At 49.8% G+C, this 18,114-nt stretch overlaps 1 protein-coding gene across 2 annotated transcripts; it reads left to right on the forward strand.

Annotated features, from left to right (window-relative positions):
- Positions 1 to 5,421: 5,421 nt before the first annotated feature.
- Positions 5,422 to 17,643, forward strand: CAV3 (caveolin 3). Of its 2 annotated transcripts, XM_081071545.1 has the most exons (3): positions 5,471 to 5,712; positions 15,143 to 15,243; positions 16,885 to 17,629. In XM_081071545.1, exons 2-3 carry the CDS (start codon positions 15,214 to 15,216, stop codon positions 17,224 to 17,226), a joined length of 372 nt encoding a protein of 123 aa, XP_080927671.1. In that variant the 5' UTR covers positions 5,471 to 5,712; positions 15,143 to 15,213; the 3' UTR covers positions 17,227 to 17,629. The 2 variants fall into 2 exon arrangements, with proteins under 2 accessions (XP_080927670.1, XP_080927671.1); XM_081071544.1 differs by lacking the exon at positions 15,143 to 15,243 and having other exon boundaries at positions 5,422 to 5,712; positions 16,885 to 17,643.
- The last annotated feature ends 471 nt before the right edge of the window (positions 17,644 to 18,114 follow it).

Raw genomic sequence — 18,114 nt, forward strand, 5'->3', positions numbered from 1 at the left:
CTCACAGGTTCCGGGGTAATTATCTGAAGAGGGGGTAGGAGACTTCCTATGATTCAGGCTAGAAACAATCTTTTGTTTAAGATTAAAAAGCTGATTTGAAAGGTGATTAAGATCAGGAACCCGCTCCAGTGTGGTTTCTCAGCAGTGTCGTCTCTGTGGGTCCTTGAGGCTGGCAAAGTTTCCATTTCTTTTCTGTCACCTGGAGGCAAAGTGGACTCTACCTGAGAATGGCAGGGCCATCTCCCCTGTTTTGGCAACTACCCTTGAGAAGAAGAGTTCATTTACTGCAAAGGAAGGTAAGGGTTCGCGGCATCCCAATGAAATGTAGGACTCAAGGCAGAGATCATCTTCTGCAAGGTGGGAAAGAAGCAATGCTGTGGTGGCTCGAATATGGACCGAGGCTGGCCGGCTGTGACTCAGGAATGGCTCTGATGACCCATCTCAGAACTGTAAAGAGGGTTGGCAAACTACAGCCTGCAGGCCAAAATCTGGCAGCCACTATTTTCATAAAGTTTTAGAAGAACACATCCATGCCCTGGATTTCCATACTGTCTGTGACTGCTTTTGTGCTGCAGAGGTGAATTGTTGTGACAGAGACTGCATGGCTCGCAGAGCCTAAAACCAGGATCAACTTCATGGGCATGCAATCCACAGGCCCCGGGCTTAGATGCCACAAGCTTGGCTTAATGCTCTACTGCCGCTGTCTTGACATTCTTAGTCATTTTTCTTTTTAACAAGGGTCCCACATTTTCACCAAGTCCTGTAAATTACATTGCCAGACCTGCTTAAAATATTTGCTATCTGACCACAAAGTTTGCTTGTCCCTCAACTTTTCCACTCCGTGACTGCCTTTCACTCTCTGCCTTAACAATTCTGGCCTCAGGAAGCTCACCCCTTTCCGAAACAGCCTCTGGAAAACTGAAGAACCCTTCTTCCTGATACCCTCACTGGTAATCCTATCCGCCATCAGCATCACGGGGCCTACTATGAGCCAGGTATGAAGTTGAATGAAGCCAATATTCCACTTCCTCACCTGTCCTTGGGACCTTTCAGAATAAATCTCATCCCTTGAATGTTCAGGGATTGGAGTAATATTCTTCTGTCCCTCTCCCTTGAATCTTCTCTTTCTAGCCCAAAATTGCTCTGTTTCTCCTAAGACATGTTTCAAGCTCTGCACCAGCTTACTCACCCTCTTTAGGTAGGATCTAGTTTCCCAAGACCCCTCTTAAATAGTCTGACCAGTGCAGAGTTGAATAAAACAATCACTGCCATCTTTCTAGATGGTATATCTCTGTTAATATATCCTGAGATCATATTGTCCTTTTTGGGGACCATTCCAAAATTCTCCAAAATCTCTAGCAGGAACCAGGTACCAAAATCTGGTAAGAAGAGATGGGATTCTAATCTTCATTATATAGATGAGTAAACTGAAGCTTGGAGGGTAGTGACCTGCTGATTGGCACGTGGCCAATTACTCCCAGTTCTTCTGTCTCTGAATCCCAAGCTCTTCCCTTTCACTAACCAAGACTCTTTGGGCCCTCAGTGTCTTCACCAAATGCAGCAACCAGGTCTCTTTCAGCTCTGGGATGCTGTGATTTGTCTTCTAAATGCAGACTCTGCCAGCCAAGTAGCGAACAGAAAATAAAAGCCGTCTGCCTAGATCTAAAACTCCTAAGAAAAACAAAAAAGTTTCCTTTTCTACTATTCATCCTAGCCCTACTTATCTTGACAACTTTCACATAAGTGATAAATCTTGCTGGTTAGTGGTAGCTCTAAATTTGACAGTTAATTGAGTCTTCAGATCAAAGGGCCACAACTTTCTCAGTAAGTCGGTCTATATCGTCTTTCCTATTATTTCCCATTTTCACAGTCCACAAATTTATGTCTCCCTGCACATCCCATTTTCAAAGATTTTTCTCCCTCTCCCTTAGCAAGCCAACCAACAACAACAAAATGCCTTTACAAGAAGAACGGGGTGTCCTCCATAAAACCCCAGGCACAAAATGGGCTTTGGAAAGGCACTCTCCCTCCTTTACTGCGTCCTCATGTCAGAGCATCACCCCTGAAAGTTTCATCTTCATATGTGTTCTTCATAACATTTTATCCATGGGTGCACGGGCCTGCCAGGACCCCATTAGGTTTTCTCCCTCTGTGGGAGGTTGCAGCAGGTTCACCATCCACGTATGACAGATGAGAACACTGGGCACAGAGAAGGGAAATAGCTGCCCCAAGGTCACAAAGCTGGTTAGTGATGGGGCTAAGCAAAGACCTCATGATCAACGGTTCCTGGGTTAAGGGTTCTTTCTATTATCCATCATCTTTGGAAATAGGATTGTCATAATGAGATGAGAGACAGCTCTGCCTCTGGTGTCTGGCTCTTTCCACTCTGTCTCTCTGAAAACAGTCATCCTTCTGGTCCAGCTGAAGTGCTGCCACCTCCAGAAAGCACTCCCTGGCTGCCTCAGGCCACAGCATTTCCTTCCTCTGGAACCCAACATGTGTATTAGCTGCCCCACAACCTTAGCCCGCAGACTGATCACCAGCTCAAGGTTGTGACACTTTCAGGAGACAAAGGAACCAACTTACCCGCACCACAGATACCTTAGCATGACACCAGCCCTCAGTGAACCTCAACAGACAGTAGTTTGCTGACTTCTACTTATTGCTTATGGTTCCAGTTACTATGACCATGAAACAAGTTACCCCAAAATTTAGTGACATAAAAAAAATAATCGAATGCTCATGGATTCGGTCATTTATATATTCAGACAAGGCACAGAGAGAATAGCTTGTCTCTGTTCCATGATGTCTGGGAAGCTAGAAAGTACGAAGGTTTAAGGGTGACTTACAGATGGGACTGAAGTCATCCAAAGTCTCATTTACTCACACACCTGAAAGTTGATGTTGGCTGATAGCTGGGGGCCTCCGTTTCTTTCCTTGTGGTCTCTCCACATGGGCTAGTTTTGGATTCCTCACAGTATAGCAACTGAGTTCCAAGGACAAGAATCCTAAAGGAGAGAGCTAGGAAGCTGTGTCCTTCCTGTGGCCTGGCCCAAGGTCACAAGCATCAGTTCTGCTGTGGTCTATGGGTGAGTAATCTAAACCGCTGCCCACATTACAGGGGGGGGGGGACATGGACCCATCTCTTGGTGGAAGACATATCAGTCCCATTGTAAGAGCATTGATGTAGCCATATTTGAAATACACAATCTTCCATAATCATTACTATTATCTGTTCCCATCACTTCTCCTGTAGGACGAATCTCCTCCAGGTGGCTTCCCCATTCCTTGTAATAATACTGCTGATCCAGCAGCAGCCCCATTTGGCTGCCCCAGCTTTTCAGCAGACATATCCGGTCTGGCAGTAGACAAAGCTCAAGCTCGGGCTCAGATCCCTGCCATCTTCCACAGGAACACAAGCAACAACATTCTTTCTTTGTCCCAATCTCTTTGCAGGAAGAGGTACACATCCCTAGGACCTAGGGGGCCCAGGCAGGAGGATTGGGGAAAAAAAGATAATTCCTAAGAGATTTAGCAACAGTTTTCTAATTGCCTGTCACTTACCCCTAGTGATACCAGTGATACCGTGGGGGCTGACAATGTGCTCCGCTACAAATCTGCATTTCTAGCCTCCATTGCCAAGAGGCGTGGCCAATGAGAAGTAAACAGAAGTTGTCAAGTGGGACTTCTGGGAAAGTTTTCTAATGGAACTGACTCAGCTGGCAGATGCCTTTTCCTTCCCCTACCCTTTCTTCTTTCCTCTTGTCTAGACTCAGATACGATGGCTGGAAGAGCAGCAGCTATCTTATGAGGTGGCTTTGAGCATAGCAGAATAGAAAGATGGAGGTATGGGTACCTAATGACATCATGTAGCCACCATAAAAGTTCTGAACTCCCTATTTGTAATATGTGTGAGAGAGAAAAGGTCTTTACCTTGTACAAGCCACGATTATTTTGCATCTTTATGAGCAGCAAAGCACAATTACTGATAGAGCCCTTATCACCTCCAGCTCTTTTATCCCTCTTTCTGCCTCAAACCTCACCCAGGTCCAATCACCAGTGATGTTCCTCACACACAAAAGACCCTCTGCTGCTCTGAAGTGTTCAATAGCTTGAAGATAAAACCCATAATCTATAGTATGACATTCTGGATCCTTCACACCCAGGCCCCAACAGAGCCCTATCTCCTGCCTTACCGCCCCCAGGCAACCCCATACTCCAGCCACCACACACTTCTCAGCATTCTAGTTCATACTAGTCCTCTGATAGCTATAGCTTTCTATGTGAAATGTTCTATGTGGTGAACTCCTGCTTGTTCTTAACACCTAATTCTAAAGTCACCTCCTCCAGGAAGCCTTCCCTAATGCCCTGAAAGTAAGCCACTGCCTCCTATGGACTTCTAAGGGAAGTTCTTTGTAAAATACCTGTGATCTGCCGCACTTGCCAGACTGTATTATAATTACTTATTTTTGATCAATCCGTCCCCCTAAACTGTGAATTCCTCAAGACAGAGACAGAGCCTGATGGGTCTGCTTATCCCCAGCAGTTAGCAAATCCTGAATGAACGAGTAGGTGGATGGATGAATGGACGCCTAGACCCTGACACCTGGGGATTCAGAATTTTCATTCTTCATGTTGTGGAGGCTTCAAGTGATGGCTGAGTTGGAAAAGGACACAGGAAAACTGAGCAGGCACCTAAGAGAGCTGCACCCCACTGATGCCCACACTGTGTCTGGGCCCGTGGGTAACTTGGAAGCTGTCACTAGGGCCAGGACAAGGGGTCAGTGTTAATATGGACTCCACATCCTTTCCACCCAGCATCAATGAGGCAGAGGAGGGTAGGTATCCCCATCAGTGGTCTCCTTTCCTGCCTCACCCCCAGCCCCACACCACACCACAGTCCATCAGCTCCCTGTCCAAGGGAAAAGCCCAGAAGTAGGGAAGCCTCAGCCCTGCACCAGGCCACCAAATAGCAGGGCTGGGTCCTAACTACTCTAACGTGAATCCCTCCCAGACAGCATTTCAGTTTCTTTATGAAGTTTTTTTCTCACATATGAGCTCATCTCCTTTTCTCCACGAGGGACAACAAAACCCCAATAATATTAATAGGGCCACTTCACAGGTAGGGACACGGTGGCCCAGAGAGGGGAGGTGTGCCCAAGCACACGCAGCCAGCAAGAGGCAAAGCTGGGGCCCAAACCCCCCCACACTCCCTCCCAGAGGAACTCCACCGCTGACACAGAAGGGCAAATTCCAGGACCTCACACCCAGAGCCAAGCTGCCTGGTGGCAGCAGGGGATGCCAGGCCCTCCACTCCTTGCGTGAGGCCCAGCGCCTGCAGCAGCCCCCTTTAAGGAGTGCTGGGCCTTCCAGCAGCGCTCTGGTCTTAATTTTAGCTTGGAGGCCTGCCACAGAGGCTTTAGTGAGAGGCAGGCTGAAGTTATGTGGGACAGCTGTCAGCTGGCATGCTGGGTGGGGCCTATTTAGCCAGCAGGGGCACAAGTCTGGGGACACTGAACTGGTGTCCCTGCCCCAAGTCGTTGCAGCCCTGGCCAGTCCCGGGGCTCACATCTCCTCCGCGGGTCCCCCAGCTCTGCGATGATGGCAGAAGAGCACACAGACCTGGAGGCCCAGATCATCAAGGACATTCACTGCAAGGAGATCGACCTGGTGAACCGAGACCCCAAGAACATTAACGAGGACATAGTGAAGGTAGGCTGGGCGGGCCTGTCCGGGTACCCCCGTCCGGAGGGTGTCGGTTTGCAGAGCACTGGGTGCTAGACAGGGGAGGGCTCCGCTCCACACACAAGCAGCTTCCCTGAAAAGAGCCTTGTTTCTCTTTTCCCAAAACCCAGCTGTGCACCCCGCAAAGACCCTTCACGTACACAAGAGCAAAGAGTCACACACGTGTGACCCAGGCATTGACGGGGGGGTGGGGGGGAGGCAAGTCACAAAGTCCTCACTACTCTGAAGCTCTTCCCATTCGCTCCTGGGCCTCAGCCCAGGATGAAGCGAGGTGGCCAACTTGGGTTCTTTTCTGTGCCAGGGGCATTTCTGCGGTCCCCACAGGGTGCACAGGGCTAATCCCCAGAGGGCGGCTTCCAGCAGGGCTGGTGGCCCTCATGGGGCACTCAGTCCCTCGGAGCACTGCCCAGTGTCCACCCACCAGGTATGGGAACCATGCCCAGAGCTCACGCCAGCTCCCTGCCTGACCCGTGGTCCAGTGGCCAGGCCGGGGCAGAGGCCTGTCAGAGGGCACTCAGGCCCCTGAAAGCGAATCCTCAGATGAGGGTGGACAACTTTCGGGGAGTCTCCCCCCAGCCATGCCTGAGTCAGACCTCTTTCCTCGCCTGGCGGCTTCTAGACCCACACCTTCACTCCAGCCTCCACTCGTTACCTACAGGGACCTTCCTACAGCAGAGCTGCTGGAAGCAGGGTGTCCAGCCGCCTGCATCAGGGCCACTGGAGGGGCTGTTAAAAGGGCAGTTGCCTGGGGCCTCCCAGGCCCTACTGAATGCCTCAGAACTTCAGGCAAGCGCGCTCTAATGGAAACATACGCTTTATACGATTACCCTATGTAACTGTACATTTTATAGCAGCCAGTATTTTAAAAAGGAAAAGCAAACAGGTGAAATTAATTTTCATGATATTTTTTTTACTTAACCTAATATATCCAAATAGTATCATTAAAACATGTAATTGATATAAAACAACTAGCAATGAACGATCGTCCAGTCTTTCTACATCTTCAAAATCCAGTGTGTATTTTAGACTTAGGGTGCGTCTCAGTTCAGATGCCAAATTTTTATCAGAAATCCTTGCTCTGTATTTAGATTTCATAAATGTACTGTGGAAATGGCCAAATCGATTCACATGTCCAAATTGTTCCAAACATTCTCCAAAGTTTCTCAGTCATAGAATTGAATATCAGCTTTTACATTTTAATTAAAATTCAACAAAATTTAGAATTCTCCTGTTGCACTGGCCACAGGGCAAGCTTTCAAAGCTCACAGCCACTGGATAGGACAGTGTGGCTAATAACTTGGTCTAAAGCACCTCCTTCGTTGCCTTCCTTCAATGGGACACCTCCCATGCTAGAGAAAGTCTAACTTCTCTCCGTGGTTCTCAAACTCCAACACACCAGGAGCCAGCCACACCCACCAGAACATACTCCTGTGTCTATACCAGGGCCACCCGCCTCCTCTCCTCCACATGGTAAATGCCCTGCTTGGCCTGCAAGACCCAATTCAACTGTCACCTCCTCCAGGAAGCCTTCCCCAACTCCTCCAGGCAGTCAGTAGCTCCCTCCTCTATGCCCCCACTTCACTCAGGGCATTTCCTCAGAACAGCTCATAGTATTCTATTTTTGCGTTTATACATACATATGTAGATGTGTGTCATTAGTAGTGGAGACAAGGTGATTACAGCACAGTGTGAAAAGTAGTGCAAAGGGAAAAGTTGAGGAGCAAATTCTGCAAGCTGAAAACTACTACGTAGATGTGAAACAGTATTTGTCCTGGTTTGCACAGTGTGGCCTAGAGGAAATAGTCCTAGACTTGAATTTAACAGATCTGGTTTCACTTCCAGGCTCTTCTACCTAAAAAAGATGGCACTAGGCATGTCTCCTAGGTTTCCTGAGCCTGACTTTCCCCCTGTAAAATGACTATAATATCGTTTACCTCCACTGGGTAAATGCAATAGAAATAAGATGCGAGGATTAAATGAAACAAGGGATTAGAAAGTGCCTAACACAGCGCCTGACACACAGCAAACATGGGAGCAACGTCAGCTGAGAGGGAACCTATAGGAACTTGCAGGATAAGAGAAGAAGCCAGTGCCAACTTTTACACCCAGGGCCCCTCTGGTGGCCCCTAGCCAGCTACTGGGGATGGAGAAGAGGACCCCAGGGGGAGAATGTGGTTTCCAAAGGAGACCCACAATAGGTGACAACTGGAGAGGGGCCCTTGGGTCCTACTGAGCCAGGACTGAGCTAGCGCCAGGCTCCAGGCTCAGACTATAACCCGAGGGAGGGATGGGGGGGGCCACACAGATTCAGCTGCTCATGCACCCTCCCCGGGGACGGAGCCCCAGAAAAACGTCCCTCACAAGGGAAGCAAGAGGCCTCATAAGCTTGCTGAGAGGAGATTATTACTTGGTATATTTATTGAACAGTCGCTGGTTTGGAGAGTTATTTGACTTTTTCTTTCTTTTGTTTTCAATGAGTGACAAATGAAAAGGTCTGAAATTTAGAACAGAGATCTCAAAACAGAGTCAGATAAGTACCACAAACAGGTTCGATCAGACTTCAGGTGGTATGATGGTCTGTGAGAGAATCCAGATAGGAAGGAAGGAGAGGGGAGAGAGTGGATCACTAAGCGTCTTTCATCATCTGGGGAAAAGACAAGATGAGGGGAGAGGGAAGGAAAAGGGAGTGAGGTGGAGAGAGAGAGAGGGGACGAGATGAAGGCTCAGGAGACACCTGCCAGGGGAGGTATCACATGGGGTAACAGCCTCCACATGGGCTGGGAGGAGGGACACAGTAAGATGCTGGAATAAGACTGGACGCAGACCGAAGTTCCGGTCGCAGCCCTGATACTAACCTGCTGTGTGACTCTGGGCAAATTCCTTTCCTCTCTGGGCCTGAGTCTCTGGTATAGACAGCGGCTGGCTGCTGAGGTTTCAAACAGAAAAGCCAAGGATGAAGAGGAGCAGAAAGACCCACTGTGTCTGCGGACCTGACCCCCAGCAGAGGAGAGATGCTCCCTTCTGACATTCCAGGTTCAAAACGTCCCCAAACTTCCCCAAGCAAGGCCTGGGGCTGCCTTTGAACCCAGGCTGGAAAATGAGCGCTAAAGACAGAGGGGGAGCCCTGTACAGTCCAACAGACTTGAACTTGGTCTCCAGGGCTCAGAGCTGGGCCTAGGGCAGAGGGGAGGCTCATGGGGGACTCGAGCTGAGGAGCTGGGGTAGCACACCCCATTTCCTTTGCCCCCCACCATCACCACCGTTTGTGGAATATTGATTCCATGAATCAACACTGACTGCCTGCTACATGCCAGCCACTCTGCTGTCTCGGAGGAGATGGGCATGAGCAGGACAGACCCCTACGCCAGGCTTTGGTGGGGGTGTGAATCTGTGCCCGCTGTACCCTGGGCTCTTCAGCTCACTAGTGAAGACACCTTTCCCTTCAGACCCACATTGTAAAGCCTCCAGCCCCCTTCCCCCTGCATTCCTAGGACCCCAGCCATACACCAAAGTCCTCCTGAGTTATTTCTCAGAACTCTCAAGGCTGTCTCATCAACAGCCCGCTTTCTTCCTACCTCACATGTACCGTGTTTCCCCAACAATAAGACCTAACCAGAAAATAAGCCCCAGTATGACTTTTCAGGATGACATCCCCTGAACATAAGCCCTAAGGCATCTTTTGGAGCAAAAATTAATATAAGACCCGGTCTTATTTTCAGGGAAACGTGGTAGGCACCCAGGTCCTAATGCAGTAATGCTTGAGCCCAAAGGCTCATGCAGGTCCTTCAGTTTCTGGCCCCAACTGGTCTCTCCTTGGACACTCAAAGTCAGCCCTTCAAAAAGGGCAGGGGACAGATATGATCCCAACCCAACATTCTAGAGTCCATCCCACCCTCAAACCTATACCTGCCACCAAACACCCTCCTCCTGCAGAAAAACGCACAAACAACACACTTTGCTTACCAGCTCAGGCTGCAGACACCTAGAGGGTCCAGTAGACTACCAGTTCTACAAGCTCTGCTCCCAGGTCGGGCCCATCTGGACACCCTGTTGCAGAAAGATAAACTTGATCTGGTTCTTCCTCCGTTTTCTTGAGAAGAATCCAACCCGACAGAGGAGATGAAACTAAACTAATGAGAATATATGGGAGGTGCTAAATGCCATAAATTAGTGCCAACTGAAGTGTCAACAGGATGTCAAAGGAGGTTAAGGAGGGAGGCATTACTTTTATCTGGGAAAACCAGGAGCCAGCTTCATGGAGAGGTGTTAGCCAAGGTACATTTAAAAATGGGAAAACATTTAAATGTGGAAAGAGGGAATAAGGTCTTCTAAGTAGAGGAAACAAAATAAGCAAAGGCCACAACACTGAGGAGAATGTTGGACAGAGTCGGCAAACGTCAGGGGTGGGTATTGCCTCTTCACCACCTGTGTCCATGGCAGACATTACTAATAGATCACAGCACTTTTCCAGGAAGCCTGGACCATCAGTTAGGCGGAGTTGGCACACAGATGACATCTCTTTGCTACTCTGTCCGCAGGAGAACAATGGGACTAAGACAATTTACCTGAAAGGGAATTTGTGGGAGAGAAGGCAGAAGGGGCAGGTTAAAGTTGGATTATGAAAGGCCATCCAACCTGCCAGTCATTCCTCATTGGCAATTCCTTCCTTTCAGAAATGTCTTACCCTCTGTCAAGCACTTCAAGGAAGAGTTACATTAGACTAACTCACGCTGAGGTATTTAAGACTTAGTGTTATGGGGACTTCTGAGTATCAACTAGTCTGGAGTTCTTCAAAAATGTGGTCCACTTCTTGGGGAGCCTGTTAAAATGCAAATTTGTGGGCCCTGCCATCAGAAATTCTTATTCAGCAGAACTGGTGAATGTTTTGTACTTTCAAGTGCAAACAAGTCCCCCTTATCCTATAGAAAATAAACCTGGAGTCTATTATCACCAGTTTTCCCTAAAGACAAACTTATCTATTATATCAGTTATCTATTGCTGTATAACAAATTACCCCAAAACTCAATGGCTTAAAGCAACCACCATCTAATGATCTCTCGGTTCTGTGGGTTGACTAGGCTCAGAGGGGCAGCCTGCTGGTCTCACCGGCCTCTCATGCAGCTGCAGTCAGATGGCATCTGGGGCTGCAATCACCTGGGGCCTCTACTGAGCTGGAACATCCAAGATGGCTCACTCATACGCTTAGCTCCTTGGCTGGAGGCTGGGGCTCAGCAGGGATGCGAGGATGACTGAGCCTCCAGCTCTGTGTAGTTTGGGGCCTCTCCACACGGTCTCTCCACCAGTCTCTAGAGAAGGGTGTAGCAATGGACTTCCAACCCCACCAGTCTCTAAATCAGGGCATAAAAGTGGACTTCTGATATGGTGGCTCAGGTCTCCGAAAAGCAGAAGCTGCCAGACCTTCTTAAGGCTTAGTTCAGGAACTGGCACAGTATCCCTTCTACCTCATTCTGGTGGTTAAAGCAAGTCACAGGGCAAGCCCAGACTCAATATGGATGAGACTATGTATGCAAAGACATAAATGCTGAGGATCATGACTAATGGGGTCGTCTTTGGAGACTAGCCAGTCAGCCACCAAACACTGGTGCACAGCGAGGCCTAGAACTCAATCCAAGGCTGTTCTAGTGCTCTCCATTCCACCTGCACCCACTTTCCTGAAGACAGAGACTGAGAGTGCAGAAGAGACAATGGGAATAGATGGGCAAAAGGGCTTATGAGATCTGGTGGGAGTTCTTCTGACAGGGTCCTTTCTCTCACCCTGAAGTCCTCTGTTGTCTTGGTCTCTTTGCAGCTCTTTTACATAAACCTAAGTCCCTTTAAGCCCCAGCCCAGGCGTCCCAGGCCCCCACCACCACACTTATGGGGTGCTCTGGACCCCAAGCTCCAGTGAATCCCTGAGCCCCTCCTTCCACCCTGAGAATCATCCTGAGCTGTGTTCCGTGCCTCCACTCCTGATGGAGTACCCGGTCCTGCGATGACCCTGGTCAGGGAGACGGCAGAGGAAATTCAGGCACAGGAATTGATGTCAGGCCAGCTTGGGCGCCACCCTGCCTGTCCCTTACCTGCTGGGTGAAATGCTAGATATAACATACATGGCCAGAAACTGACATCCCCAAGTGCCAAAGTGTGGCCATTACTAGGGCGATTCCCCAATCGTACAGAATTCTATTTATGTTCTGACCGATTATGATACAAGAAGCGAAGCTTTGCCATTTTTGCAGCTGTTGTGCTGCAATCTCCTCATTTTTAACGTCCTACTTTATAGGCCAGTGCTTTTCAAACCATCTGGGTGAGGACCGGTTCCATTATTATTCCAATCTCTTTGTGCACCAATACGTTTGTAAAATTTAATAAAAATTACTAGAGAAGCCACATGAAAAAATAGACATCCACGATGTGAGCTCCAATTTTTATTATTATCAGATAACTTAATAATAATTATTAAATAATAATAAAAATTATTATTATTTGAATAATTTCATTTAAATTATTTGAATAAATAATGAATAAATAATAATGAATAAATAATAAAAGATAATAGTGAATGAGAAAAGTAAGACCCAGCAAACCTAAGCCACCCCCTTGGGTCTTCTGACTCTGAAACTAACTCCATGTCCCAAGGGATCACAGCCCAACCCTCTCAGTGTACAGTGTACAGTTAAAAACAAAAACTCCCAGAGTTTTTTGGAAAGCACCATGCCCAAAATCATACAGTAGTAAGTCAGTGGTCAAGTGCGGGGTAGAACCCGATGTCTATCTTCCTGCCTAGATCTTTTCCCCCACCACAGACACCCTATCTGCATAGTCCAGCGCCCTGGATGCCCAAGGACTGAGTCATGTGGGAATCTGGGGGAGGTATTTTTGACAGGGCGTGGCTTTTGGCCTCCCCCGCACACACCCTCCCCCCCAATCCTCCGGCAATGCCTGACTTGCTGATCTGTACGTTCCCTGCCCTCTTGCAGACTGCGGGGGCTGCAATGGCTGGTTCTGAGTAATCAACTGGCTCTCTTGCTGTTCCAAAAATAAATATGGCAGAGAAGGGGACACCAACTGAATGAGCAGCCATTCTTCCCTCCCAAGCCCAGCCCCTCCCTCCAGCTGCACACCACGCCCTCAAGCCCTGCCAGAGGGTGCAGACCCTACCCCGCCACCATCCCTGGAAAAGCTAGCTCACCTCCCGCTTCTGGAAATGAATAAATGAAGTCACTTTTGCTTCTGATACACTGGCATGACTGCCTAGAGCTGCCTGAGCTGGGTCTTATAAATATATCTGCCCAAACTAGCGCACTATGACCAAAGCTGTCTCCATGCTTAATCCAAGTTAGGGGAACAGCTGTCCTCCCAACACAGCCCATCCCTCGGAGGGCACATTTTCTGATTCACAGAAAACAGAGCAGTTGCCCCATGCATAGCCCCCAAAGGCAATCATCGGAAAGAATTCAATGGCTGCTGCAGGAAAACGATAATTAAAAGACACAACCAAGAGATCCTTGGGGGTAGGATTATTACTACCATAAGCAGAAAATGAGGGAAAAGAGGGCTCTGTCCATCTTATCAGCACCGGCTGAGATACGCATGTACACACGCTAGGTAGGCTGGAGAGCTGTCATATTTATGATCTGGGATGTCAACTGATTTTCTGAGATATATTTTCAAAAGACCTTCAGAGTAATTGAACAAATAATTACCATCACTGAGCACCTACCACATGGCAGGTATTAATCATTGCCCAAGAGGTAGTGTGCCTGGCACACAGTGGGTGCTTCATAAATACTTGTTTGGATGGATGGATGGATGGATGAAAAATTATTTCTATTCCTCATACAAGGTTGTAAGAAATAGCAAACCCATTTTAAAGATGAGGAAATGAAGCTTAAAGAGGTTATTTGCCAAATAACTCAGATCAAATTGCTCAGATCAGCAATTGTGTTGGGGTGCAAACCTACCTTTGGGACTCTAGCTTCCTGTTGAAGAAAGCACTCTGTAACAACCACCACCAGCAGCGGCATACTTCTTAATCAGGTGTTCTGTGCCAGGCAGTGTTCTGAGTATTTACATGTCAACCTATTAAACCTCTGACAAACTTTATGAGATCAGTCTAGGAAAATGAGGCATAGAAAATCTAAGTCACTTGTTGCAGGTCACAGAGCCAATAAGTAACAGAGCTGGACTCAAACCACAACTGTGACTTCAGTCAGGGCTCTTTGCCATTCTGTTGCCTCTTAGGGGCCAGACACAAATAATCAAATGTGTTAAATGAAGGAATATTCTAAGATAAATGAACAAAGCAGGCGGGACTGCAAAGGGGCTGCGGGAAAGTGCTGACTGCTGGGAGCAGGGTAGGTGGCTGGAAGAAGAGGCTGGGAGCTCTGCCTTGGGGCAGGTATCTGGCTGACAAGGAGCAAACCTCAGAGGGGGTAGCACGTACCTGTGGGTCTGACCCTGCCTGGGGCAATGGGAATAGCTCAGCCTAGAATCAGGATGCCTAGATTCAGTCCGGGCCTTGCTTCCCTCCTCTGGGCCGACTACCACCTGTAAGGTGAGGAGGCAGGGCTGGGTGACCTGTGAGTGGGAGGGCACTCTCGTAAGGAACAGCCATAAGAAAGGCAGGAGAGGCCACAGGTGCTCAGTGGGAGAGGGAAAGAAGGAGGGCGTGCCTGCTGGGACAGAGGCAGGGAGGCGTGTCTCTACCCAAATGCCTCCTTCCTCTGGCAAAGTTCCTGGGGCTGCAGCATGCTCCAGAAGCCGGCCTGGGTGCTATGAGCCATCAGGCACAGGCCAGGGCATGGGCCACGATGGAGGACGGACAGGTTGCAGACATCAGGACACCTCAGTTAGCTGGTTCCCGGCCCCAGGAGTTTGAACCTCGGTAATTATGGTAGGGGTACCCAGGTCAAGGTTGGAATGGTCCGCTGGCCTATATTCCCCAGCTTCTTGGATTTGAAAGCTCCCCCAGGAATGAGCAACTCTGGATTTTTGCCCCATATAAACCAGAAGTAGAAGGTGCCAGCCCTTTCCATCCACATTCCCATTAGACATTCCCCAACCAACTTGGGCCCTCTTTTCTAACTATCCATGACACATCTTTTCCATGTCTGCCTCCAAACCCCAGTCCCCCAAATTGCCAGCCAGCCACCACCTCCTGGAAGCCCTCTAGGAAGAAGTGCCATCCTTCCAAGGAGAGGAGGACTCTGTTCCTATTCTTGTCCTGCCATCCAGGGGGCTTTATGAGAGTTAAGTGATTGCCACTGAGTGCTTCAGAGAATGCTGGAGGCTGAGGGTCCTGGAAGACTTGATTCCCTGAGTCAGCTTTTCCACATCACCTGCAGCCTGAACTCTCACCCTGTGAATTTTGTTCCCCATTCACAAACCACCCTAGGAAGGGCCTCATCCTCAGCTGTCCTCAGGGGGGTCCAGGAATCTGAGGCCTGGCGCAAGAGCCCAGGATCTATGCATGAGAGAAAAACAGGACTCAACCATGTACGTACAACCCAGTTATGTCCGCTCCCTCCCCAAAAAAAGTTACACTGGAAAGAAAAGCACCAAAGCAATCTTTTTAGTACTAGAGAAATACAAATCAGAGATGCTTTCATTTTCTTTTTGCTATTCCCTTAACTTTCTGCAATGTGGCTATGATATTTGATAATGAAAAGCAATTTTAATACTAACATTGTGCATGGAGGAGAGAATCCCGTCCCCCTCAACAAATGTGGGGAAGGGGCCCACCCTGGAAAACTATACGTTTGAACTGTGCCCCCCCCACCAGCCTCCACGGGGATCCTTCTCCCATTAATCTGATTAGCTATGCATTCATTCAATCAACTTTTTAAAAATGCCCCAAGAACACTGAAGATGGTCACTACCCCCATTTTACAGATAAAGACATCTAAGGCTTAGGGATGTTAAATGACATCACATATAAGAAAGCAGCTAGGACAGTACTTACTACATAACAGGGACTCAAGAAACGTTAATGAAGTGACTTGGCTGGAAGTCATCTTTTTCTTCAACTCCACTGATCAGATTCCTACTTCCTAAATGGGGCCTCAGTCACCATTTCAGAGGGATGTGTGAATCGGATTCTCTGAGCGCCCATGTTCCTTCCAGCTGCAAAGGAGGACCGTGTGGGCAGTGAGGGGAGGAACACTGAAGTCCCTGCAGGACTAGGTCAAGGGAAACAATTCAGCCTCCTCCACACGGTGCTTCAGGCCAGCCCAGCCACACTCAGACACCAGAGTCCTCTACCAGCCAGGATGGCGTGGCCTGAGCTTGGCCACATGCCAGACCCTAAAATAACTCTCAGAGCTGTGCACCTCTCTCCAACTCACTGCCACCACCCCAAACCAGGCTGCCACCAGGCTGCCACATCCACACCACGGCCCAGCCGCAGCGGCCAGAGCAAGCCGCTCCTGCACAAATGCCTTTAGAGGCTGCCCAGCACAGGATGTCATCCTGCCTGCCCACCCCCCCAGCCTCACTCTGGCTGTCTGCGCTTGGACTCAGCCTTCTGGAAGCATCTGCATCTCCCTGAGGACACACACTGACCTGGCAGCTCCTAGCAGTTACTGCTCCTCCTGCCCTGAACACACTTTTCCAGCCCCAACCCTTCCCTCCATCTGGCTACCTTCAGATATGAGCTTAGCTAGACGACTCTTCCTCCAGGGAGCCTCCCCTTTCCCCAGGCTGAGTTCAATGTCCCCTGGTGAGTGCACACTGCCCCTCCCCACCGTCCTTCCCTTACCCGAGCGCTTTTATCAAGGTGCTACATTGCCCGCCATAAGCTCTGGGATGGCAGGAACCTTTGCCTACCCACCTTAGTATCAGCAGGCACGCCGTCCCTCTTTTCCAACTCCCCAGGATCATCAAATAGAGATGAGAGCCATGGCTCTAGACCTGACTCTGACTTACCGTTGGCCGGAAGCAAGTCCCTCTGTCCTGGGGCCTGCTCACCCACCTGCACGGTGAGGGGTCAAGCCTGCTGCTGGCCCCGCAGTCAGTCCCCAGGGGTGGGCCCTGGGCTGGCAGGGCTTGGAGCCCTGCAGGGGGTCCCCAGGCTCCCAGTAAAAGCTGGGGAGCAGGTGGGTGGTGCTGTGGATAAGGATGACCGTCCCGCCCCTGCAGGTGGATTTTGAGGATGTGATCGCAGAACCTGTGGGTACCTACAGCTTTGACGGCGTGTGGAAGGTGAGCTACACCACCTTCACTGTCTCCAAGTACTGGTGCTACCGCCTGCTGTCCACCCTGCTGGGCGTCCCGCTGGCGCTGCTCTGGGGCTTCCTGTTCGCTTGCATCTCCTTCTGCCACATCTGGGCCGTGGTGCCCTGCATCAAGAGCTACCTGATCGAGATCCAGTGCATCAGCCACATCTACTCGCTCTGCATCCGCACCTTCTGCAACCCGCTCTTCGCCGCCCTGGGCCAGATGTGCAGCAACATCAAGGTGATGCTGCGGAAGGAAGTGTAACGCCAGGTGGGGCCGCGGGGGTGGCCGGGCAGGGGAGTCAGGCCAGGCTGGTCCCATGGTACTGCTCCACGGGGGCTGCTGGCGAGCTCGTTCTCTGTGGGGACTGCTGCTTCCCCCCAAAACAGGAGCACAGAGTTTTCTGAAAGCCAGAAAGCCAGAGCCACCACAGAAGCACAGTGGCCCTTCACTCCACCCCCATCCCACCACGATGCCCCCGTGACCGTGCACGAGGGAAGGTCATTTGCTAAGAGGCAGCTACTGCAAGTCTTTGCGTTCCCGTACTGTAACAGCACAACCAGCACTCAGTTCCCACCCGGGGCTGACCTGCCCACACGCACCACCCAGGAAACCCACGGTGACTGTCGGCGTTGGGAGGGTGGCTCCAATAAAGGGTTTCGGCTGCATTTGGACAATGCTATGTTTTGTGTGTCCGTAAGGTGCGTGTGTGTCCTTATCAGCTCCAAAACTATATTTCCCTGCCCTGAGAAACAGAAGCCGGGCAAGTTGGTTGGCCCTTCTTTGGCCATATCCAAGACCCGGAGCAGAGTTTGGTTTCTCTTGGGATTCTTCTTGTCAACTGCATACCCGCTCCCCCTTGTTCCTTAGGACATGATTTCCCACTGACTTCTGCCCCCCCGCACCAGCTAATGGTCACCAACAGAAGCAAATGGCCCTAGGGCTACAAGGGGTGGGGGACTCCCCCTGGTACCGCTGAGGAAAGGGCCTGGGTTCCAACATTTCAGAACCTTCCCCAGGGCACCCCAACCCCAAGGCGTCTGCATTGCCACTCAGCATGTGGATAGCGTCAGCCCTGAGAGAGGTGATGAGGGCGTAAGGTGTGTGGATTCACGATGAAAGTAAGAGGCAACAGAAAGGGCATGTCCCCCC

Source organism: Rhinolophus hipposideros (assembly GCF_964194185.1).
Source record: "Rhinolophus hipposideros genome assembly, chromosome: 14".
NCBI classification, from domain to species: Eukaryota; Metazoa; Chordata; class Mammalia; order Chiroptera; family Rhinolophidae; genus Rhinolophus; species Rhinolophus hipposideros.